General features: G+C 40.7%; 1 protein-coding gene across 3 annotated transcripts; it reads left to right on the top strand.

Annotated features, from left to right (window-relative positions):
• Positions 1-1,289: 1,289 nt before the first annotated feature.
• MS4A14 (membrane spanning 4-domains A14) lies at positions 1,290-22,883 on the top strand. 3 transcript variants are annotated; one of them, XM_049645772.1, is made up of 6 exons: positions 1,290-1,568; positions 2,878-3,006; positions 8,916-8,966; positions 10,797-10,946; positions 13,532-13,630; positions 20,476-22,883. In XM_049645772.1, the coding sequence occupies exons 1-6, from the start codon at positions 1,434-1,436 to the stop codon at positions 22,693-22,695; spliced, it is 2,784 nt and encodes a 927-aa protein (XP_049501729.1). In that variant the 5' UTR covers positions 1,290-1,433; the 3' UTR covers positions 22,696-22,883. The 3 variants fall into 3 exon arrangements, with proteins under 3 accessions (XP_049501729.1, XP_049501749.1, XP_049501740.1); XM_049645792.1 differs by lacking the exon at positions 1,290-1,568 and having other exon boundaries at positions 2,969-3,006; positions 10,797-10,876; XM_049645783.1 differs by lacking the exons at positions 1,290-1,568; positions 2,878-3,006 and adding an exon at positions 3,263-3,281 and having other exon boundaries at positions 10,797-10,876.
• Positions 22,884-26,898: the final 4,015 nt, after the last annotated feature.

Here is a 26,898-nt window from a genome sequence, read left to right as displayed (position 1 = left end):
ACTTTAAGACACAGAACAGATGAACACAAGGGAAGGGAAGCAAAAAGAATATAAAAACAGGGAGGGGGACAAAACATAAGGGACTCCTAAATATGGAGAACAAACTGAGGGTTACTGGAGGGGTTGTGGGAGGGGGAATGGGCTAAATGGGTAAGAGGCACTAAGGAATCTACTCCTGAAATCATTGTTGCACTATATGCTAACTAACTTGGATGTAAATTTGAAAAATAAATAACATAACATAACATAACATAACATAACATAACATAACATAACATAAAATATGTTGCGTTGCACTTTGGGCGCCTAAATTAAAATGTATCTGAATAAATGTTGGCAGAAAAATGCTGTATTGAGAAATACATACTCTCTCTGGAGTCTAGATGTGAAAAGGAGTCATTTTATCAGGAAAAAAAAACAGAGAACACAGTCTGCAATTATTTCTCTATGTCAGTGGTTCTCACCCTGAAATGATTTTGTTCCCCACCCCCAAAGGACATTTGGCAATGTCCGGAGACAATCTGGGTTGTCATAGCTGGGGATGTGGGACCGGCATCTAATGAGCAGGGGCCACAGACGCTGCCAAGTGTCCTACAGTGCACAGGACAGGTCCCCACAACCAAGAATTATCAGGCCCCAAATGCCAGCAGTGCCGAGGCTGAGAGACCCTGCTGGCCATGGTTGCCACCAACTAGGAAATACTCAAGATGACATTTGTACATACATGGTTTTTGGGTTTGTGAAACCATTCGCCTTTATGGTTTAATACTTAAAATCAACAAATACAGGACTACAAAGAATTAAACATGAAAAGCAAAATTCCAAAAGGCACTTTATGTTCCTTTCATCATACTTGTATTGTTTAAACCACAAAGGCCTTGAGTAGGATGAGCTTTAGGCCTTTTGGAAGAGGGTGGAAAAAACACAAATTTTAGAGACAGACAAGTGGAGTCTGGCTCCTTTCCCTACCCATTAGTATGTTACTTTGGGCAACGTAATATTTCTGTACCTCAGTTTCAGCACTACAGAACTGTTAAAAGACTAAACGTTAAGAGATATCAAAACAAAACACTATCTACAGAATCTAGAACAGAATAGATATTCCTTAAGTTTTAGTTCCTTTATATCTCATGAGCATAGGTACTGGGATTTGTTTTCACGTACACCATCTTTTTTGTGTGTGTGTTTGCCACCTGTTTATACACAAACTGACAAGAAAGTAGGTCTTCTGGACAAGTGGATCCCAGGGGCTGGATGTGCTCTAGAATTCTAAGACTCTATGACTCAATGACTGTGATTCTGTGGTGGTAGGAGTGAGTAGGGCAACTGCTAAGGCTCATTGCTAAGGACTCCATGGGAGGCTAGTGGAAGACCATGACTCTAGCTGTGCTTTTCAATCACTTACTCTTCTAATAGAGCTCTGCCATTGAATCATGGAGTCTTCATCTGAGGACCAAAGATCATCCCACATCACGATACAACCAAATGAAACAGTACTGACTGCCCTTCCCTATGAGCCTCAGAGCTCTCTGCTGGATTTCCTGAAGGGAGAGCCAAAAGTCTTGGGGGTAAGTGCTCTCCTGTCCATGGGTTTTCCTCGGAAGGGAGAAAAGAAGCTATTTTTCCAGGTGTGTCTGAATAGACACAGGAAGGGACTTGATTCCTTTTCAGGAAGGGACTTGATTCCCCTTCTTTTCCCTCACGTTTTGCCTACAATTTTTCCTTCTTCATTAATCATAGAAACCTCTAAGTTATTTGCTTGTACAAATAAGCAGATCTTCAGCAGAAGAGCCAATATGTAGCCAATAATACCATTTTCCTAGATTTTGATGAACAAGAGAAATAAAAATTCTGTTTAGAAATGCACACAGAGTGCCTTAGAAATGTCTTATTTATGAACATGTCTTAGAAATGTTTCTTGGTGGGGGGGCTCATTTAACCCTGCAATTAATAACTTCCCTAACCTTGAGGAAATCCTAGGGCTGTTTCATGTGGAGTTAATACTGTTCTTTGAATCCTGGCAGAGAGAAAGGCAGGAAACTGGTATAATTTCCCCCAAATATTTTATTGAGGAGGTGACCTCAGGGCGTGGTGGCATGTCCCTTGGAGCTAAAAGCCATGTGAGGAGAGGTTAAACTTCCCCTTTGTGCTGTTCCAGGCGTTGGGGGTTCTTTGAAAACTCTCTTCAAAGCTTCACCGTGAGCCACAATGTGGACATACAGACAAAACATTTTTCAGTCATGCATGTACCGAGGGGAGGGCTATGTATACAGCCTCTATCTTTAGTACAAGAGTAAAAGTACCACTTTGGGTGGTGCCATAGAGGTGTGGGCTGGGGGAAAAACCCAGAATGCTGGAGGAGAAGCTGTATCCTGAGAAGAGCCACCAGCCCTGCCAGACCACCAGTGGTGCAGATTCCTCACAGGCCCGTGAGCCCCACTGGGTTACTCTCACCTCTGGACAGGCCCTTGCCGGAAGAGCAGACGAGACATAAACCTCACCCCAGCCCCCCCACTCTAGATCAGCAAACTTCACAGATTTCAGAGAATGGGGCTGAGCCGTAATTCCAAAAGCACAGACTGGATATGGAAACATGTACTCCTATCTGTCCGGCGCAAGGTAAACTGGTAATACAGGGGGTCCAATGAGCAGTGAAGGGTGAAAGTGAAAGACGTGAACCTGTAGGACCCAGGTAAGCGAGAAGAAGAAAGAGACACCGGACTTTCTGAAGCTCTGAGGGCAGTGGGCAAACGGAAGAGGAAGGCATTCGTGTCGAGGGAGGTGTGACATAAGCATAGTGGGATGTCCCAGGGGCCCGGGAGAGTCCCAAGAGGCTGGGGCACCAGTGACCTCATGTACCCATTTCTCTCCTCCCAGGCTCTCCAGATCCTGCTTGCTCTGATCATTGCGGGTGTTGGAAGCATATTTGCATTCAATTACTTCCATTTCTCCCAGAGATTTCCCCTCGTTTTCCTCACGGGATATCCATTCTGGGGAGCATTTATTGTGAGTACTACCAGTTAGGAGCTTTTGCGAAATTACTATCAAGACTGGTTTGAACTGCGTCAAGTCAGGTCCCAGGATGAAGAATCCCATGAATATGGTCCCCAAGGAGACCAGATAGTCCCTTGTGTGGCAAGAGAAGCAACTCCATTTGGTCATTGCATCTACCATCATCACAGTAATAACTGCTCTTAGGCATACAGTGTTTAAAAGTTTCCAGAGCCCTGTGTGTAGAGTAAGTCATCTGCTCCTTACTACCAACCTGGGAGATCAGATGGGTAAATATCCTACTTTCTCTTTTGCAAATATGAAAACGGAGGTTGAGAGTAGACAATCTTTGAGTATAGCCAGCAAAAAATGTTCCATTAGTTTCAGGTGTACAATACAGTGATTTGACAAGTTTATACATGATGCTGTGCTCACCCAAGTGTAGCTAGCATTTGTCAACATACAACACTATTACAGTGTCACTGACTGAATGCCTTATGCTGTGCCTTTTATTCCTGTGATTTATTCATTCCCCAACTGGAAGCCTGTATATCCCTCTTCTCTTAACCCATTTCTCCATTCCCCCTACTCCTCCCCTCTGGCAACTGTCAGTATGTTCTCTGTATTTATGGGTCTGGATCTGTTTTTTGTTTTGCTTATTCCTTTTTTTTTTTTCCTCAGATTCCACATATAGGTGAAATCATATGGTATCTGTCTTTTTCAGTGTGACTTATTTCACTAAGCATAATATCTTCTAGTTCCGTCCACACTATCTTAAATAGCACAATCTCATCTTTTTTTTTATAGTTGTGTAATATTCCATTGTATATATACTGCGTCTTCCTTTTCTTTTTGTCTATTGATGGACACTTAGGTTACTTTCATATCTTGGCTATTGCACATAATGCTGCAATAAACACAGGGGTGCATTTATCTTTTTGAATTAGTGTTTTTGTTTTCTTTCGGTAAATAACCAGTTGTGGAATTGCTGGATCATATGGTGTTTCTCTTTTTAATTTTTTGAAGAAACTCCATACTATTTTTCACAGTAGCTATACCAATTTACATCCCCACCAACAGTGTACAAACATTCCTTTTTCTCCACATCCTTGTCAACACTTGTTATTTCTTGTCTTCTTTTAGTCATTTTAACAGGTGTAAGGTGATATCGCATTGTGGTTTTGTTTTCCCTGGTGATTAGTAACGTTGAGTATCTTTTCATGTGTCTATTGACCGTGTATATGTCTTCTTTGGGAAAATGTCTATTCAAGTCCTTTGCCCATTTTTAAATCATATTGTTTGCTTTATTTGGTGTTGAGTTGTAGAAGTTCTTTATATATTCAGTTATTAACACCTCATTGGATATATCATTTACAAATGCCTTCTCCTATCCAGAAGGTTGTCTCTTAAATTTTTTTGATGGTTTCCTTCACTGTGCAAAAGCTTTTATTTTGATGCAATCCCACTAATTTATTTTTGCTTTTGTTCCCCTTGCCTTAGGACACATGTCCAGAAAAATGTTTCTGTGGCTGATGTGAAAGAAATTACTGCCTATGCTCTCTTCTAGGATTTTTATGGTTTCAGGTCTCACATTTAGATATATAATACATTTTATTTTTGTGTATGGTGTTAGAGAAAGTAGTCCAGTTTCATTCATTCTTTTTTTTTTACATATAGCTGTCCAGTTTTCCCAGCATCATTCATTGAAGAGACTATCTTTTTCCCACTGTATATTCTTATCTCCTTTGTCACAGATTAATTGACCATATAATTATGGATTTATTTCTGGGGTCTCCATTCTGTTCTATTGAGCTATGTGTCCACTTTTGTGCCAGTGCCATACTGTTTTGATTACTATAACTTTGTAGTGTATCTTCAAATCTGAAATTGTGATACCTCCAGCTTTGTTTTTCTTTCTTAAGATGCTTTGGTTATTCAGGGTCTTTTGTGATTCCACACAAATTTAGTGCTTTAGTATTATTTCTTCTGGTTCTGTGAAAAATGCTGTTGGTATTTTGATAGGGATTGCATTGAATCTGTAGATGGCTTTGGGCACTGTTATTAGTGTATAGAAACATTGCTGATTTGGGGGTATTAATTTTGTATCCTGAAACTTTACTGAATTCATGTATTACTTCTGGTTGTTTTTGTTTTGTTTTGTTTTGTTTTTTGTTTTTGGTGGAGTTGGTGGAGTCTTTAGTATTTTCTACATGTAGTATCAGGTCATCTGCAAATAGTGAACATTTAACTTCTTCTTTATCAATACAGATGCCTCTTATTGCTTTTTATTACCTGATTGCTCTGACTAGGACCTCCAATATTATGTTGAATAAAAGTGGAGAGAGTAGACATCCTTGTCTTGTTCCTGATTGTAGCAGAAAAGCTCTCAGTTTTTCACCATTGAGTACGATGTTAGCTATGGGTTTTTCTTACATGGCCTTGATTATGTTGAGGTATGTTCCTCTAAACCCACTTTGTTGAGTGTTTTTATCATGAATGGGTATTGAATTTTTTCAAATGCTTTTTCTGCATCTATTGAGATAATCATATAATTTTTATCCTTCATTTTGTTGATGTGGTGTATCATGTTGATTGCTTTGCAAATATTGAACGATCCTTGCATCCCTGTAATAAATCTCACTTGATCATAGTGAATGATCCTTTTACTGTATTATTGAATGTGGCTTACTAATATTTTGTTGAGGATTTTTTAAATAATTTTTTAGAGTTTATTTATTTATTGAGAGAGAGAGAGAGAGAGAGAGAGAGAGAATGGAGGAGGGGCAGAGAGAGACAGAGGGAAAGAGAGAGAATCCCAAGGAGGCTCCACACTGTCAGTGCAGAGCCCAACATGGGACTTGAGCTCACAAACCATAAGAGCATGACTTGAGCTGAAGACAAGAGTTGGATGCTCAACTGACTGAGCCACCCAGGCACCTTTTTTATTGAGGATTTTTGAATCTATATTCCTCAGGGATATTGGCCTGTAGTCTTCCTTTTTTTTTTTGGTGTCTTTGTCTGGCTTTGGTATCAAGGTAATTCTGTCCTCATCAAATGTATTTGGAAGCTTTCTTTCCTCTTCTATTCTTTGGAATAGTTTGAGAAAAAGAAATACTAACTCTTCTTTAAATGTTTGGTAGAATTCACCTGTAAATCCATCTGGTCCTGGACTTTCACTTTTATTATTATTATTATTATTATTATTATTACTGACTCAATTTCATTACTGTTAATCAGCCTGTTCAGATTTTCCATTTCTTCCTGATTCTGTTTTGGAAGATTGTGTGCTTTTAGAAATTTGCCCATTTCTTCTAGGTTGTCCAATTTCTTGGTGTATAGTTTTTCATGGTATTCTCTTATAATCCTTTGTATTTCTGTGGTGTTAGTTGTTACTTCTCCTCTCTCATTTCTGATTTTATTTATTTGTATCCTTCCCCTTTTTTTCTTGATGAGTCTGGCTAAAGGTTTAGCAATGTTGTTTATCTTTTCCAAGAACCAGCTCTTGGTTTCACTGATTTTTCCTATTGTGTTTTTTAGTCTCTATGTCATTTATTTCTGCTCTCATCTTTATTATTTACTTCTTCTACTCACCTTGGACTTTGTTCTTTTCTTTTTCTAGTTCCTTTAGGTGTAAAGTTAGATTATTTATTTGAGCTTTTCCTTGCTTCTTGACGTAGGCCTGTATCACCATATATTTCCCTCTTAGAACTGCTTTCACTGCATCCCAAAGATTTTGGACCACTGTATTTTCATTTTTATTTGTCTCCGTGGATTTTTAAAAGCTTATTCTTTGACTGCTTCATTGACCCATTAGTTGTTTAGTACCATGTTGTTTAATCTCAAGAACAGATAATAATTTAAACATATCTAGCTAGCACTCATAGAATCATATACTCTCATAGCTTAAGGAGAATTTTAAAGATGACTATTGTTGTTTAGTCCCCTTATTATTCACAGAGACAATTTTATGAGTGTCACTCATCTAGTTATTTATAGAGCCATAATTATAATTCTTAGTGTACTGCTAGTTCCATTCAATCCCAACAGCTCTGGTTCCTAATCTTGTGCCACAATATTTAAGGGTACACTCAACACAGCTTTCCCCACTAGAACATACCCTCCCAAGATGGCAAAAGTATTATCTATTTTAGTTTCTGTTACATTCTCAGAAGCTAGAACCATGCTGCATAGTAGACATAACTCAATGAACAAAGGAATTAAATAATAATTCATTAAATAATTAAATGAGACTATTGTCTCTGTTAAAAACCTGCTCTTTCAACAAACATAAATATTCCATGCTTTTTCTATAATCTCCAGGTCAAACACAACTAGTAGTATTTTCATTTTCCAAATAGAAATACTGTAATATGAACTATAATCTTCAAACTACACATGCCACACTGTAGAGAAACAAAAAGACCAACTCCCCACCTCCTTATTTCACAACAAAATTTCCCCAGTGTGACTCAGTGTGACCTGCACCGATGGATTCTAGTGAGGTTCTGGCATGCTGCTCTTTAAAACTCTACTCTTCACTGAGAAGATATTTACTGAGCACATAGTCTATCTTTGGCAGTGTTGTAGGTGCTGAGAGGCAAACAAGGCCCTCTTAGGGAGGTGGTGAAATGCTCCTCTTAGAAACAGATGGGGTTTGCCATATGATAGGGAAGCTGGAAGTGGAAAAGTAAAATTGACTCCACAGATATGTTATTTCACTTGCACTAAGTACTCTAAGAGACAAGTTCCAGATGCCCTGTGAAGATTTAATGGGGCACTCACCTGGCATGGAGGTCAGCGAAGTGCTTTGCACATAGGTGTTCACTGGGTGAAGTGCAAGGAAAGCCTCCCCTGGCAAAGGCAAAGCATGAGTGAGAAGCTTGATATGGGAAAGAACAGCAGAAAGAAGACCAATGAGTCTATGGCACTGGCACAAAATGAGACCAAAACTGTAGGATGGAACCAGGTTGTGCCAGCCCTTGTGGTCATATTAAGAATGTGGCCACTCTAATATGAGAGCAAGGGGAACCCACTGATAATCTTTAAACACGAGAGTGACATTTGAAGACTTGTTATCTTTAAAACATCATTGGGTTTTCTGAGCTGTAAACAAATTCAAGGATGGTAACACCAAACCTGGGACAATCAGTTGAAAGGAGGCTGCAAGAATCCAGGGGATTCCCTGACCTAGACGGGCCGCAGTGGAGATAGAAAGAGATGGGAAGCTTTGAGAGCGCTTTGGAGGTAGAATCGATCCAGTGGTGATCTGTTGTGGGCAGTGAAGTGGAGGGAGGAATCAAAGGTAACTTTCTGATCTCCGTGTGTCACCTTGAGGTCCCGAACACTGAGACCCAGATGTCCTCAAGGTCCAATACCAATTCCGACAGAAGTTCTCATTCCCAGAATATTCAAATGAGTAAGGGGCTCCACTTTGGGTGACAGAGTTCTCCGTTTTCCTTGGGTTGTACAAGACTCTATGTTCCAGATACAAGAAGTGGCTGAGATAACTATACTAGATTCCAGCCCTGATATCAGCCGTTAGAGAGTTCTGCCCTGAACGTCTTCCTCCATCTGCTGAGAGCAGACACAGCTCACCATTCCCTCTTCCAGGCCCAGAGTCCAGGATTACCTTTCTGTGTAGAGCCCAGCTGGGCCAACCATCTGGGTGGTATTTTGTGGACCTTAAAGAAGGGCCTGCCTCTCCCAACTGACCCTGGCAAAGGGGTGTTGTTCAGTGCATATCCAACACAGTATTTCTTCTTACATCAGTGCCTGCCCTCCTTCCTCCCTGATGCTCAGGGGGAAAGACCATATAGTTGGGGAGATTCAGACATAGAGATTACAATATAGTCTCTGAAGGAATTTATACTGTAAGAGAGTCAAACACACTACCTGTTAACTTTTATCTCTTTTCTTCTTAATAGTTTGTTATTACGGGATACATCACAGGAATCAATGAGAAGAAAAAATGTATGGTAAGTTACTTTCATGACTTCTATGTAGTTTAAAACCTTCTGCTTGCTTTGCATCATCTTTCTATATAAAGCCTTTAAAACAAAGGGTCTCACAAGAAAATCTTTAGACATCAAATTTGCAGTTCAGGTCATCCCTACCTGCCAACGTCACCATTAGCTCTCACCCCCACCAACAGAAGTTTTTCTTGGGGACCTGCCCAGGGTCTGAAAGAAAGAGTCTGACATTGATAGCAGATCATTCTGGGATAGAATCAAGGCTATCACTCATTGCTGTGTCAACTTGAAGAGAAAAGTACCTTCTTCAAAAGGTTATTCTGAGAATTTAATAAGATATTACATAGAAAAGACACTTAGAAGTCTGTACTACCTTCCAATGACTCGTTTTTTTTTAAGGCTATGGATATGTGAGTCTTCTCTTAAAGCCATTCTGACACTGTTTTTTATGGTCCTCTGCCACTTCCCTCTAAGAATAGCTACAGACTATAGGAAAGTTCTGGGGGAACTATGGGAAAGCCCCCATCTTTCTCCACCCATAGAAATAAGCACAGACACTACAGATAATGACCCAATGCTGTTCTTTTCTCTGTATTGGTTCCCTTAAGAGCTGAGGAATAAACTAAGGATAGGCAGACCTAACCCTGACTCACTGAGAGCTAGGTAGACAGAGGCAGGCATGATGCCTTGAATATATATGTTCAAGTTATAAAGGAACATATATATATGGAGTGAGTAGGAATATATATATACATATACATACATATGTATGTATGTATGTATATGGAGTGAGTAAAGGGAATTTGGTAGGGCAATCTGGTAGGGAATTTGGTAGGGCAATACCTTCCATGCTGGGACACTGAAATCAAGAAAGGAAATCATTAAACCCCAGTCCAAATTTGTAGCGATCTGTAAATATGTTAGTGATTTGGTTGATTATTGTTTGAATCCTCTGGGGGAATGAATATAAGCCACAGGAAGGCAGGACCTCATCTACTGTGTTTATTTTTGTGTCCCAGGGGCCTAATTCAGTGCTGGACACATAGTTGGGGTACACTAAATATTTATTAAAATAAATAAATAAATAAATGGATACTGCCCTAAAATTAGGTGACATTATTCTCATTTCTCGAGGTAGAAATTGAGCTTCCCAGAGATTAGTTACCTTGTGCAAGGTCCTAGTTCACTAGGACTCAAAATTAGGTCTGATTATAAGGCCAAGATATCTTCTAACACACCATTTTGCTTGTAGATTATGAAAGATGATGCATTAGGATAAAATGAATGTCTTCTTTAGCATTAACCATACAGCACTCCTTCTCTACCCGTTCCCTTTCGTGGCTTCCTGGCTCATTCTAAAACGTAGTTTGTCTGCTGACTTTGATGAATCAGAATTTGAGTTGTCTTGCCTTTTAAGTATACTGACCTGATGGAACAGTTCATCCTTGAGGCGTATCTGGAAAGACAAATGCACTAAGAATTTCTTACAAGGAATTTTTTAAAAATTTTTTTAAGCACATGTTTTCTTAAATTATTTTTTTATTTTGTTATTTTAGAGAGAGAGAGAGAGTGCAAGAAGGGGAGGGGGCGGAGTGGGGGGGGGAGAGACACAGAGAGAGAGAGAGAGAGAGAAACAGAGAGAGATAATCTTTAAGCAGGTTCCATGCTCAGCACAGAGCCCAGTGAGGGGCTCAATGCCATGACCTTGGAATCATGGACCTGAGCAGAAATCAAGAGTTGGATGTTAACCCAACTGAGCCACCCAGGCGCCTCTTACAAGAAATTTTTTATTTGGTTTGGTTTTTATTTAATATTATTTGAAAACCTATTTTCTAGGGACAAGGTGTCACAGCCATGAATGTCATCAGTTCCTTGGTTGCGGTGGCTGGGATTACTCTAACCATTATCAGCTACAGGTACCAGCACAAGTACTGCCAGATGCCTTCCCTCGAAGGAATATGTGTTATAGGTAGAAACCTGTTCAATGTAAGTGGTCCTACTCTATACGGTGACTCTGTATGATCTTATCTAAGCTATGTTCACGATGCATCAAGTCATTAATTTTGATTCTAATAATGGAAGTCGAGTCAGCATTTGAACAGACTCTTGAGAAGACACTGTGATTCAGGATCTGAACCCTGCTTGTGTGACTTGCACACTTGTGACCTTGGCCTAATATTGTAACTTGCCTAAGCCCCAGTTTTCTTTGTGTGGAAAATGAAGATAATAAGAATATCTCCCTCATTGGGCTGTTCTGAGGGTTACTTAAATTAGAACACTGCCTGGCACAGTGTAAACAGTCAAATAGGTTTTGGCTATTACTATTAGTACGGACGTAGATTAGATTAAATTTTACCTTTCTAGAATTAAAGAGGAACAAAATGATCTAAAGAGTTTACTCAACTAATACTAGAAACAAAATACAGTGGGAGAAGGTGTTTAAGCCACTTAATATGTATTCTAATAATTTTAGAACATAAACTATTTTACATAAATGTAGCAATGTTACTCACTACAGCAAATGAGATGTATCTTTGCCAGGAAATGCAACTGTAGGTGTAATTTTCAATATTTATCTAGTAAGTATTCAGTGACATTATTTTTATGCATGTCAGTGATTCCCAGAGGCCTCTCCCTTTACTTCCCCAAGTACATACTAGGCTTTCATTCTATTTCCGTCAGCCACATCTTGAAGGCTTTGGTCCCAGGATGTTAGTGAGACTTGACCTTTTGGATTGAAATGAAATAGAATCATGGGAAATTGTATCCCCAAATGAAGAGGAAAGAGAAAAGAACTACCAGTCACTGCATATGAGATCTTTTTAATCCTCATAATCACCTGTAAAAGCGAACCTAAGAACAATCCCATATATTCTGAGGTCAACTCCAGAATTAGACTCAAAAAAACTTACTAAGGAAAGCCAGAACACTACGTAAGGAACACAATCCTGTCCTAATTGGGCCAAGAATACAATATACTATAATCCCTTACTCTTTTTTCCAGTGGACAGGAGACCACTACTGTTCATTATGTTAGTAAGAATCAGGGAGAAACCGTGTACCAAAAGGGTTAAATCTCCAGATTTATAAAACTCTGCTGTCTACTTTCAGCTCTGCACAGTTAGGGATTTTGCAGGATTAGTGCCTACATGCAGAATCATGAACAATCCGTTCCAAGACCTCATGTGTATACAACTCCACAATTCCTTAGTGTAATTCAAACATCACAAATAAGCTTTAAAAGACACACACACACAAGCCAGAACAGTGGGCTCTAGACATCTCCTGAATGGATGTCTTCTGTCTCAAAGACAAATCTACTTGTGTACTACACTGTGGCCGGAGTCATCATTTAAAAATGCAGATCTGAGCACATTACTAAAGGGCTTCTTGTGAAATACAGAATTAAGACCCAAATCTTAAAAGGCTTACAAGACCCTATAACACCTACCTTGCCTACCTTTCCAACATTATTCTGCGTCATTACCCTTCCCACTCCACACTTCTGGCACTTCCCCAAATTCCTTAATGTGTTAAATACCTACTGTCCTAGGACCATAAGACGAGCTTTCCCCTGCTTCCAATGTTCCCCAGCCCAGTGCCTACCCTCTTCCACCTACACAATTAAAATTCCCCCTCATTCTTTAACCTCAGTTTGAATTTCACTTCATTAAGGAGGTCCATCCTGATCCCGCTTCTACCCTTCCCAGGGCTGACCTGTTCAGATCTCCCACTATAGTAGTGCATGGCTCCCAATACTTTTTCATGGCAGGTAATGCAACGTAGTTAAAAATAACTGTCTAATTACTTGTCACTCTTTGCCCCCCTTATTTGATGCAAATCCCACAATGACCAGGAGCAGGTCTATCTTGTTCAACAGCAAATTTACAGTAGGCACTTCATATATTTCAGTCTTACCAACAAATGGGGGGAAATCCAGGCTTCTGAATGGGTTATAGGGAAACCAAGAATTAGAGACACAGTCACGTGACCAAGTTAAGTTTGGCCCGACTGCACCCAGCTCTTTCAGTCTTCACAGTCTAAGCTTTTGGACACCATGCTATTTCATATGCTGCTTCTTCATCTAACTATTATCTTGAAGCAGAGTGTGCAAAACAGCAGTCTGTGAGCTGCATCCAGTCTGCAGATAGGCTCTATTTGCTTCCCACAAGTGAAGGAAAAGCTGGAGATTTTCACATTAAAAATCTGTATATCCAGCTTCCTTAGGAAAGAAGAAAGACCTCATGGGGTCCTTGTTCCCACACGGTAACTATTGCTCAGAACTGGGAAATGGACACATTCTAGGAATATCTTTATTCTCTACTGTCTCCCCTTCCATTTCACTTATTTGGGATGGTTGCCTGGCCCCTACAGGCATTAGGGTTTGTTATCTCTGCTTGTCAAAAAGACATAAGATGAAAATTGTTCAGTCACTGATGGCTGTGGGGCATCTAAAATATGGGTTTTCCCTTCCTTACTTGGTCATACAATGTAAATAGTCCTTGGCTTTTACCTTTAAAATGATACAGCTTTCATTCCAAATGCCATATATTTATCCTCACTCTTTGCAGGGAATTTTGTCAGTCTTACTGGTCATCAGCATAGTAGAGCTCGGCATCTCTGTGACTATCTCCTCCTTCAGAAGCAAGTGCTGGACAACCTCCGATGAGGTGCGTTGGATATTACTGCAAGAATGGGTTCCTGTGGGGACACTGCAAGGTGACCCCCAGCCTATTAGTGGGCAGAGCAGTACTCTCAGATGTTGAACTACAACTTCTGAGGTGAGGCAGGTCAAGGAGAGACAAGCTTAACTAACAGCGATGGCTGGCTCACTCCACCCTTTGAGGCAGCCATCCTGCCCTCTTTGCTATCCAGTCATCTCTGTTCAGACATAGCTCCTTCTCTCCCTGCCAGAGTATATGAAGAGAAACAGACTTAATGGGAACCTATATTACTGTGACACAGAGAGCTTCTCCCTGGGCCACAAGGCTGTGTGAGTCAATCCCCTCACCAGAGGAGAGGCAGAGAAGAAAAATATTTCAGAGCCATACTCCTGTTATTTATAATTGTTACAGCTTACACTTACTAAATGTTTACTCTGTCAGTCACTGTTATAATCACTTAGCACCAACTTAATGCTAACAAAACCATCAAGACTCCCTTCCTTTACATATGAAAAACTAAAACACAAAGAGTAACCTCCCCAGGTTCACAGAACATCAGGATTCTGACTCAAATAACGTGGTTCCAGGGATGCCTGGGTGGCTCAGTCGGTTGAGCCTCCGACTTCAGCTCGGGTCATGATCTCACGGTTTGTGGGTTCAAGACTTGCATTGGGCTCTGTGCTGATGGCTCAGAGCCTGAAGCCTGCTTCAGATTCTGTGTCTCCCTCTCCCTGCCCCTCCCCCTGCTCGTGCCACCCTTCTCTCTCTGTCTGTCTCTCTCTCTCTCTCAAAAATAAGTGACCATTAAAAAAAATTTTTTTTTAAATAATGTGGTTCCTGAGCCTGCTCTCTAAATCCCAAAAGACAATTCCAGGACCCGTGTTAAGTGGGGTTTTTCCCCCACTTTTCTTTTACATCAACTTCGTAGAAGTATAATTTACTAACAATAAAATGCACCCATTTTAAATGTATGTAATTCAAGGGGTTTTGACAAATTGTACACCCCTGTTTAGCTACCATTATAATCAAGATATAGTGAATTCCTATCACCCCGAAGGACTCTCTGGAACTTCTTTGCAATCAGTATCTCCATCACCTCGATTAGTTTTTATTTTTTCAAACTTCACATATATGGATCATAAATAAGTACATTTTTGTGTCTAGGCTTCTTTCACTAAGCAGCGTATTCATGAGATTCATCCATGCTGTCTCATGTATCAATACTTTGTTCCTTTTATGTGAGGGCACACCACAATTTGCTTATCCGTGTACTTCCCGATTGGCATGTGGTTGCAATGAACATTTGAGTTCACATCTTTGGGTAGACATATGGTGTCATTTCTCTTTTACATTTCTCAAATCCATGACCTGGTTGCTAGATGGGATGGAAAATGGATGCTTAACTTTGTAAGAAAATATCAAATGGTTCTCCAAAATGGCTGTATCACTTTGCATTCTTATAAGTAATATGAGGGGTATGGCTGCTCTCTATAACCAGCAACACTGGGAATTGCCAGTTGTATTAATAATTTTGTTATTCTAGTGTGTATGTAGTAGAATTTCATTGTAGTTTTAATTTGCATTTCCCTGATGGCAAATGATGATGAGATTCTATGTGTTTATTGTCCTCTTTTTTTTTTTCTTGAGATGTGTCTCTTTAAATTGTTAGCCAACTTTTATTGCATTACCTTATTGAATTACAAGAGCTTAAATGATTCTTAACACAAGTCCTCTTTTGAGATATATGTATTGCTACTATTCTTCCCAGCCTTGGCTTGCCTTTTCATTTTCTTAATAGTTTCTTTCACATAACAACTTGTGATTTTTTTTCTTTTATGGTTAGTCCTTTTTGTGTCCCAACAAAGCTTTGCCTACAAGACTGTAAGGATTTTCTTCTCTATTTTCTTGTGGAAATTTTATAGCTTTAGCTTTTGTGTTTAGATCTTTAACAGATGTCAAGTTAACTTTTACACATTATATAGCTCTGAGGTGAGAAGTTCACGCACCCCTGCCATGGAGATATATAGCTATGCCAACGTAATTTGTCAAAAATGCAATGTCTTCCCCCATCACCTTGGCACCTTGGTTGAAAATCAATTGACCTCATATAAATATTTATATTTATATGAGGTCTCTCATATGACCTCATATTTATATGAGGTCTTTTTGGATGCTCTATTGTGTCCCACTGATCTGCATGTCAATCCTTTCACATATTCCATGCTGTCTTCATTTCTGTAGCTTTCATGTAGTAATCCTTTTTTAGTGGCAAAATATACATAATATACTATTTATCATTTTAGCTACTTACAAGTGTACAATTCAATGGCATTAAATTCATTCATAATGATGTGTAACCATCAGCACTATCTATGTCCAAAACTCTTTCATCATCCCCATACAAACTGCGCCACAAAACATAACTCCCCCCTTTCCTCCTCCTTCCAGCCCCTCATACCTTCTAGGTTATGTCTCTACATCTACTTTCCATTATCTACTGATGATTCACGTTTCGTGAGACCACAAAATGTACGATCATAACCTGAGCTGAAATCAAGAGTCGGATGCTTAACCAACTGAGCCAGCCAGGCGCTCCCATGAAAGGGTTATTTTTTAGTCGCATGGCAATGTGAGAAGTACAAAGAGAATGCAAAGATGTTATGTAATATGCACCCTGATCCCAAGAAGAGGAAAGAGTTATTTATCAAACAACTTCTCTGTGCAAACCACCGTGCCCCAAACATTATTTTATATAGTCTTCAGTAATAGCCACTCTGGAGTAAGGTGTAACTGAAGTGGTTATTATAAAGCATATATCAGAGATGAGAGGGGAGGGGAGGGGAGGGGAGAGGAGGAGAGGAGAGGAGAGGAGAGGAGAGGAGAGGAGAGGAGAGGAGAGAGGAGAGGAGAGGGGAGGAGAGGAGAGAGAAAAGTGCAGGACCTAGAATTCAACTGCAGTGTATGACTCCTAGCCTCACCAGTTAATAGTTCTGTGACACTGGTCAGGTTACTTAACATCTCGGAATCTCAGCTCTCTCAGTTATAAAACAAGGAAAATAACCTCATATGAATGTCATAATAATTACTTGAGATGACTTTGGAACTCTGTCCAGCACCTGGCAATCACTGTTACCATTAGAGAGGAGTACATTTAAAATCATACACTTAAAATCTTGAATAAAGTTAAAGAAATTCCAATTCATGCCTCCAAATCTTTCTTTTATCAAATGAAAAAAAATTACAATTCAAATGAAACGAAAGTTTTAGGGTAAGTGAGAATGCACAAATCTCCCCTAAAGTACTATTTATCCTCACATAAATATCCCTCCAATGGTGATAAAATATAGATGCGAAAACAAATTAGAAGGTGGGGAATGACAATGATCATACAAGAGAATGTGGCAGGCATTTTATTTTAGGCCTGCCATCAATCAGAGAGGTAACCATCATTAGGTCATTTAACCACTCAGAGTTCCAATCACTTCATCAAACAGAACAAGTAGTCTATTCTGACTCTATGGATGACCTTAGGAAGGACACAGGATGGCAAAACTCAGCAGACTGAGGCTGTAATGACAGCCCCTTTCAAAAATAAATAAATAAATAAATAAAGACTGGGAAGCATTGGCTAAAGGTTGTATCAGATGCTGTCACTTAGTTGTTTAAAAAAACTTCAATAGATCTCATTTACCTGTAAAGGAAGGTCCAAATTTCCTGGCCTAGTGTCTTGGTACCTTCAGGCTGCTATAACAAAAATATCATGGACTGGGTGGCTCGAACAAGAAAAAGTTCTCAGAGTTCTGGTGGCTGGAAGTCCAAGATCAAGATGCCAGTAGATTCAGGCCTGGTGGATTCCAGATGGTTTACAGATGCCATCTTCTCACTGTGTGCCCACCTGGTGGGAAAGACAAAGGCGTTCTCTGGGTTTCTTTTATAAAAGCACTAATCCCATTCATATAGGCTTCACCCTCATGATTTAATTGCCTCCCAAAGGCCCCAACTCCGAACACCTTCGTGCTGTGGATTAAGTTTCCACTTATAAATTTGGAAGGGGCACACTCAATCTATAGTATTCCATCCCTGCCTGTCCCCCAAATTCATGCCCTTTCACATGAAAAATATATTATTTCCACCCCAACAGCACCAGAAGTCTTTATCTTGTTTCAGCATGAACTTTAAAGGCTAAGTCCAAAGTCTCATCTAAGTATCATCTAAATCAGATAGGAGTGAGACTCAATGTAAGATCCATCCTGAGGCAAATTCCTCTCTAGCTGTGAGCCTATGCAACCAAATGTGTTATGACACCAACCTTCCAAAATACGGTGTTGTGACAGGCATAGGATAGACATTCCCATTCCAGAAGGGATAAATAAGGGGGGAAAAGGTCAGGTTCCAAGTAAGTCCAAAACCTAACAGGACAAACAGACCTTAAGGCTCAAGAGTAACCCCCTTTGGCTGGATGCTCTGGCTTCCAACCACACGTGGCTCAGCAGGAAGGCCCCACAGGAACTCTCCGCCTGAGCTCTGCCCCTGCATCAGCTCTCTGCCTGGGCCCTTTGACTCTTCCAGGCTGGAGTCCCATGCCTGTGGCTCTGCTGGGGTGGGGCCCCAAGCCCGTGCTCTGTCACATGGCAGATTCTGAAACCTCAGTGGGGGTGGTCACGCTCCCACGGCTCAGCTGGTTGCAGCCCATGCGGTGGTGCCCACCTCTGAGACACTGGGAGGGGGCATTCTGGCTTGGCTTGAACCAGAGAGATGGTCCTAGCCTTTGAAATCATTCTTCTTCCAGGGCTCTTACACTGTCAGCCCCTGTAGGAGTGGCAGCCCCTGAAGCTCTCAGAATCACCTTTGGTGTCATTCTTCCATTGCTTGGAGAATAGGTTCTGGCTATTGTTGAGATGGCTGATCTATACTGATTTCCTTATCAAAGAAGTCACGGCCATACTCTTAGTGTTCTCATTTTTTTTGCAGAATGGACAGACTTGGTCCTGCTTTCTTTTTGCTTAACAATTCCATTTTTAAGTAATGTCTCTCTTCTCATATTTTACCATTAGCTAGCTATCTGAAGGATTCAAGCTTCACTTTCAACACCTCTTAGGAATAGCTTAGCTAGGGGTGCCTGGATGGCTCAGTTGGTTAAGCATCTGACTCTTGGTTTTGGCTCAGGTCATGATCTCATAGTTCATGGGTTCGAGCCCCATATCAGGCTCACAGAGCCTGCCTGTGATGCTCTCTGCCCCTCCCCTACTTGTGTTCTCTGTGTCTTTCTCAAAAAAGAAAGAAAAACTTAAAAAAAAAATAGCTTCAGCTAAATTTCATTATCACATAAAATATTTATCATTCATTATTAATAATATTCATTATTTACTACATGAAATTCCATCATTTCCTTCACTATTGTAAGTTCTACCTCCCACAAAACATTAGGACACAAACAATTCAGCCATGTTCTTTGCAACTTTATAGCCAAGATCACCTTTCTTCCGGTTTCCAACAACATATTTCTCATTTCTGTCTGACACCTCATCAGGATGACCTTTATTGTCCATATTTCCAAGAACATCTCATTCAGGATTACTTAGGTATTCTCTAAGAAGACTAAGGCTTTATCTACAGCTCTCCTTTTTTTCTTCCTGGGCTCTCACCAGAATTGCCCTTAATGGTTCATTCATAGCAATATAAGTTTTTTCTAGTATGTAGAACTCAAAACTCCTCCAGCCTCCACACTTTTAGACAGTTGTTACAGCAGCACTCCCATTTCCTGGCATCAATTTCTATCTTAGTCCATTTGGGCTGCTATACCAAAGACAGAGTGGCTTAAACAACAAAAATGTATTATTCATAGTTTTGAAAGCTGGGAAGACCAAGATCAAGGTACTGGTAGATTCAGAGTCTGGTGAGAACCTGTTTCCTGGTTCATAGCTGGTAGTCTCACTGTGTCCTTACATGGAGGGAAGGGCACGGGAGCTCTTTGGGGTTCCCTTTTATAAAACCACTAATTCCATTTACAAGGGCCCCACCCCCAAACTAATACCTCTCCCAAACATTCTACCTTTAAATACCATCACACTGGAGATTAGGTTTCAACGTAGAAGTTTGAAGGGACACAAGCATTCAACTTACAGCAGCTAGCATACCATCCAACAATATCTGTTTATCATCTGCCTTCACACTATGCTGCATCATAGCCTTGTTTTTCTACCCACTGCCTCTTCTATCTGCATTTTGACTCCTATCTTACTTCATCTTACCTTTTTGCCCGAGGAATTCCTGTCCACCCATCAAGACATTGATCAAACATTCCTCAATGAAGCAATTTCCTGGCCCTCAGAATTAGGTCATGACTTCTACATTCCCATAAAGCACTTAGCACCTATTTCTATAATAGCATTTGCTAAACTGTATTACTGTCTATTTATATCTTGGTATACCTATAATTGTGAGCACCTTATAGACAACACCCACATCCAATTAGTTTTCATCTCCAGTATCTAGTTCACCTAGCAGGTGAACAGTAAATCATTATAAAACTGAATATATGAATGCTGAGAAGATTATTTTAAATTTCTTAGAAGCTTTATAATATTAGGTACGGGAAGAATATTTCAGACAATCTTAACCAAATTCCCCTTTTCGATATTTGAGGTAATAGTGATAAATAGTGATAAAACCAGTGAGTCGATGGTAAAGACAATGTTAGTACTGGGATTTGTTTTCTAACTCTTTGTGTAGATGTTGTGTCCTCCCTACTGTCTTAAGGCAGAGGCGAAAAATAATTTGGGAATACAAGAAGAAAAGAACATCCAAGGTGATTATTCCATTAATGTTTTCTATACCCCTTGGTTTTATAGATTGTATTTTTCTTGCCTTCGGATGTTACTCAAGAGAGTGAACTCTCTGTCCCTGAAGAAAATACTGCAGTACAATTTGAGCTTCAAGAACAGTCCTCCACTGCTGATTCAACGACAAACATACAACCTGTTTTCATTGGAGGCTATACTTTCTTCAAGTTAAGAGTCACAAGAAATCCTTTAGCCTCCAGACATTCAAGGAGGAGAAGCAGTAAAACTTACTACACATCTTCTGTGTCTGTGCTAGATGAACAACAGAAAAGTATTTCTCCACCTTCACAAGTTTATGAGGAAAGACCTAAGCTGAAACCTTTGCTTCCCACATTGCTGGAAAGGTCCACAGAAAAGATCCCATATGCCAAACAGCTGAAAGATGAAGACCTAAAATCTGCTATTGCACAACGCCCAGAAAATCAAACCCAACTTCTGCAGTCCCGCGCTTTGCCACTCCAAGTTTTCCCATCCAGTTACATAAAAAAACTCCAAATGTTACCACCCCAGGCTCTGCCAGTCCTGGCATCTCAAGCCCCAACATACCATGACACACAGTCTCAAGGCCTGACATCAGAAGACATGCCATACCAAGACATATCATCCCAAGAATCACAATACCAGAGCATACCATCCCAAGATACACAAGCCCTAGACATGCCATATCAATATGCCCTATCCCAAAACACACCCCCCCAGAACACATTAGCCCAAGACATGCCATCTAAAAATATATTATCCCAAGACATGATATCCCAAAAGCCGCCATCTGAAGGCATACTTTACCGAGATCTGCACTCCCAACTACAAGCTCTGCCAGCACAATCCATGCTACTTGCAGCCCCAGCATTTCATGCAGCCCAGTCCTCTAATATACAACGCCTAGATCAGCAAGCCCTAGATCTTCAACATCGAAACCAGCAACTTGCACGTGTATCATACCAAGACATGCAATCAGAAGTCATGTTACTGACCCAAGAATGGAAATCTCAGGAGGAATTCCAGAGCAGGAAATCCAAAAAGTGGCAATCCCTAGACTGGCAAAATGAAAACCTGCAATCCCAAAAGTCACATGATTTATACAGGCAAAACAAAGGCTGGCAAACTCCAAAACAGAAATCCCAGGACTTGCAAATGCAAGGCCAGCAATCCCCAAGAAAGAAATCCCTAGACCAGCACATCAAGGACTGGCTATTCCCAAAGAGGCACTCCGTAGAGAAGCAAACCCAAGTTAAGCAAACCAGACAGAAGTCCTCAGATCAGCAAACTAAAGACCAGCTGCTGGTCTTAGAGGAACAATCCCTAAGGCAGCGATCCCCAAGTGGACAACGTAAATATCAAGAGGACAAAGAGGAAAAATCCCCAAAGGAACAGCCCAAAGATAGGCAAGATAAAGCTCAACAGACTGATATGGAGAAATCCCCCAAGAAGCAAACCCAACAGGAGCACACTAAAGATCTGCAAGTCCGAGAGGAAAAATCCCCAAAGGAACAGCCCAAAGATAGGCAAGGTAAAGCTCAACAGACTGATATGGACACATCCCCCAAGAAACAACCCCAGTATGAGGAGGCTGAAAACCTGCAGGCCCAAGAGGAGAAATCCCTGAAGCAGCTACATCAAAACTGGCAATCCCAAATCCAGGAATACCAAGCTTGGCAATCTTCAAGCCAACAATTCCAAGACCGGAGAATTCAAGGCTGGAGAAACAAAGAGTGGAAAGCACAAGAATTGGCACTTGAAATGCCACATTCCCTGAGGTGGGAATCCCAAGCCTGGCAAACCCAAGATCTACTAGAGAAAGAGTTCCCAAAGCAGAAAGCTCTATACCAAGAAGCCCAAAATGTGCACGTCATAACTCGACGTCAGCAGTTACAAAGCATTCCATTCAACGACAGTCAGTATCAAGATGAGGAACAAGACCTTAAATCCACAGATATCCAAAAAGAAGGTATGCGAACAGAAACTGTGCAAATAAGACACAACAAACCAGAAAGCACGAAACACCAAAACCTACACAACCAGCAGTCAGAAGACAAAAATCCAGATTGTTGTTTCTCCTGCCAAAGCTCAGTACAAGACACAAATCTGGCCTATCTGTCTGATATAAATTCAGAGCAAGATGTGCGAAAAAACATTTCAATTTGCTCAGCTTCATACCAAGATGATATGACTTTAACTTCTACCTCGTGTTCCCCAAAAGACCAACAGCAATCTGAGGACTCTGACTAACATGGAAAATCTACCCAAACGCCACAATGCTCCCAAGCATGCAACCAAAATAAGGAAAAACAATATAGTCTCCTCCAACCTATGTTCTCCAGTATGGTTGCTACCTATTCACTCGCCAGAAAACAAAGGGCCTGCAAAACACTCAAAGGATTTGCCCTTAACTAAAATAAAATGACAACAAACATTAACACCATAGTAGAATTTTCTGGGTTTGAAGGAGTAACTCACATTTAAACTTTGTTGTCGGTGTTAGTCTTTCAACTTATGATCGCCAACTCATTTTACAGCTTAATACATTTTTACTGAAGTATAGTTGACATACAATACTGGCTGCAGGTGTACATCATAGTGATCTGACAATTCTATACATTATGAAATGCTCACCACAGCCAAGTGTGGTCACCGCCTATCACCATGCAAAGTTATTACAATATTATTGACTATATTCCCTCTGCTGTACTTTTCATCCCCACGTCTTATTTATTTCAAAACCAGAAGTTTGTACCTCTTAATCCCCTTCACCTATTTCTCACACCACCCACCTCAACCACTGGTTTCTTCTCTATGAGTCTATTTCTGTTTTACACCTTAATACTTAATGGACCTGCTTTTCTATGGCGCTGATATTCCTCGCCTCTCACTCTGTGTATTACAGGGGCTCAGTAAGTCAACCAGAAAGAAGTCTGTGTACGCTCTCAAAAGGTGCAAGAACCAAATGAGTCTGTGGGAAATAAAAACCAATCCCACCACTCCCCTGGTTTGCCGATTCCAATCACCCACTTTACTCCCTGCTCTGCAAATCTACGTGGAGGATATATACTCTAAGTTTGCCCAGTTATTAACGAGGTATAATGTGGCAATGAGTACAGAAGTAGTGGACAGGGAGAGAACAAAATGTACTTAGAGACAGGGAAGTAGGAGGCAGGGGAGGGCAGGGATGCAGATGTCAAAACAGAAAGTAGGACAGACTGTGATACACTGAGCAAACTTCTACTCCCCTCCATATGCTTACACTCACTTCTAACTCACTACACTCACACATCTAATTTCATCCTCAATGGTCAAAGAAAATTGACCTTTGATGGTCAAATTTTCTGGTGAAAAGCCATCCGTTACCCTGTATCCTCCAAGCTTAATAACATTTTTTTCAATCCTCTTTCTCCTCAACTTCTCTGATACATTTGGACCTGGTAACCCTCCTTTCTCTTCATCTCGCTTGTTGGCTTCTGCATTTTTCTTCCCATTTCAAAAAGTCTAAGATAAGTATTTCCAGGGATCTCTCTCCAACCTCCTTCTTTTTTGAAATCTCACACTCTTTTAGTTCTCTCACATCCTTGTGAGTCACCCCATACTGGGTCATATCTGTGTCTTCAGAAGAATCCCACACAAAAACTTGTTTTCAAGTCTTTTTCAAAGGCATTCAGTCATTTTTAAAAACATAAACTCTCCACTTAGAGGTGAGTGAAGTTATATGCAGTAGAATAATGAGGCATAGAGCCAGAGACACTGGTAATCTGCTCCTTGTTGCCTTTGCCTCTGTAGTAAGGATTAGCCCCCTGAGCTTCCCAAGTTGGTTCAACCTTGGTCAGGTCCCTACCTGAGTTGGCCTCCAGTTCCTAAATGGTTGCCACTTTGTATTCAACTGGCTCTGGAGAAGAATCCAACATGGCAGAGAAGTAGGGGGACCTGAACTCATCCCTCAAACACAGCCAGAGGATTTGTAATTCCAAGAGTCTGGGCCGCAGAGTGACAGAGACGTCTCCAGGGGCCCACAGGGACAACCTGGTGGGCCACAGGTGCATGATTGTGAACTGGGGGAGATAAAACGGGCAGCGTCGGCACAGAGGGGAGTGATCCCCTTCTGTGGAGAGACAAAGGGAAGAGAAAGAGAGGCTGTGGAAGGGCAGGATTGTATTCAACTGACTCTGAGTAATACTAATAAATCTCCCTTTTGCTTCAGCTAGATTAGCACATGTTTACATGGTGCTTATGTGATGTGTTTCAGTCCACAAACTTGGGTGTGGACTGAAATATTTGTAATTCTTCATCATATTCTTTAAGAATCCAACCCATGCAGTCAGTTCTGCCCATTTTTCTCCATACCCATCCAACAAACTCACACACACACATTGATGCACCATGTACCATAAGGTCTTGGGGTCTTAAAATAGTGCAAGTCCTTGGAGAGGTGATTCCTGTGGCTAGTCCACACCACTTACCACCGAGAAACTCATTGCTTAGGTTCATATTAGACCCTAAGTGTCCTGTGAATTTGATGCTTCTGTACCACACTTGGAATACAGGATCTTTTTCCAAAATTGCAAAAATACAGTGTCTAGGGTCTGGACTTACAATGTAAAAATGTAAGAAAGATAAAAACCATCTTCTGAGAGGTTTTTCCGTCCCACTGAGAATGATTCTAGGGAGCAAGTCAGAGGCCCCTAAAGCCCCCTGGGGCCCACAGCAACTTCCCAATCTGCAAGAATTCCACTTTTCTTTGCTTTTCAAAGGCAATCTCTCCCTCAGCTCCCCTTTTTGAGGTACCTTGTACTGTCCCATCAATGAGTTTGAGTCTAGAGCTGACAAAATCAAATGTGTTTAGGAGCCAATAAAGGAATGTAAATGTGTGAAGGAGCTGTTTATAAGACCAGGTGAAAAGGCTATAGGGAGCCAGAGCACTGATGATTTACTTAAAGGAAATCTAATTTTTTTTTTTTAACTGTCTTACTAAACCTAAACCTTACTAAACCTAACCTAGGTTAGATTTTCATAAAATTGGAAGAGTTGATTTTCTTTTTAATATGAAATTTATTGTCAAATTGGTTTCCATACAACACCCAGTGCTCATCCCAACAGGTGCCCTCCTCAATACCCATCAGCCACCCCCCCCCCCCCCCCCCCCCCCACCAACCCTCAGTTTATTCTCAGTTTTTAAGAGTCTCTTATGGTTTGGTTCTCTCCCTCTCTAACTTTTTTTTCCCCTTCCCCTCCCCCATGGTTTTCTGTTAAGTTTCTCAGGATCCACGTAAGAGTGAAAACATATGGTATCTGTCTTTCTCTGTATGACTTATTTCACTTAGCATAACACTCTCCAGTTCCATCCATGTTGCTACAAAAGGCCATATTTCATTCTTTCCCATTGCCAAGCAGTATTCCATTGCCAAGTAGTATTCCATGGTGTATATAAACCACAATTTCTTTATCCATTCACCAGTTGATGGACATTTAGGCCCTTTCCATAATTTGGCTATTGTTGAAAGTGCTGCTATAAACATTGGGGTACAAGTGCCCCTATGCATCAGTACTCTTGTATCCCTTGGGTAAATTCCTAGCAGTGCTATTCCTGGGTCATAGGGCAGATCTATTCTTAATTTTTTGAGGAACCTCCACACTGTTTTCCAGGATGGCTGCACCAGTTTGTATTCCCACCAACAGTGCAAGAGGGTTCCCGTTTCTCCACATCCTCCCTAGCATCTATAGTCTCCTGATTTGTTCATTTTAGCCACTCTGACTGGAGTGAGGTGATTATCTCAGTGTGGTTTTGATTTGTATTTCCCTGATGAGGAGTGACATTGATCATCTTTTCATGTGCCTGTTGGCCATCTGGATGTCTTCTTTAGAGAAGTGTCTATTCATGTCTTCTGCCCACTTCTTCACTGGGTTATTTGTTTTTCGGGTGTGGAGTTTGGTGAGTTCTTTATAGATTTTGGATACTAGCCCTTTGTCCGATATGTCATTTGCAAATATCTTTTCCCATTCCGTTGGTTGCGTTTTAGTTTTGTTGATTGTTTCCTTTGCTGTGCAGAAGCTTTTTATCTTCATGAGGTCCCAATAGTTCATTTTTGCTTTTAATTCCCTTGTCTTTGGAGATGTGTCAAGTAAGAAATTGCTGCGGCTGAGGTCAGAGAGGTCTTTTCCGGCTTTCTCCTCTAGGGTTTTTGATGGTTCCTGTCTCACATTCAGGTCCTTCATCCATTTTGAGTTTATTTTTGTGAATGGTGTAAGAAAGTGGTCTAGTTTTATTCTTCTGCATGTTGCTGTCCAGTTCTCCCAGCACCATTTGTTAAAGAAACCGTCTTTTTTCCATTGGATATTCTTTCTTGCTTTGTCAAAGATTAGTTGGTCATACTTTTGTGGGTCTAATTCTGGGGTTTCTATTCTATTCCATTGGTCTGTGTGTCTGTTTTTGTGCCAATACCATGC

This window comes from Panthera uncia, chromosome D1 (assembly GCF_023721935.1).
Source record: "Panthera uncia isolate 11264 chromosome D1, Puncia_PCG_1.0, whole genome shotgun sequence".
Taxonomy (NCBI): Eukaryota; Metazoa; Chordata; class Mammalia; order Carnivora; family Felidae; genus Panthera; species Panthera uncia.
This window is presented reverse-complemented; position numbering and strand designations above follow the sequence as displayed.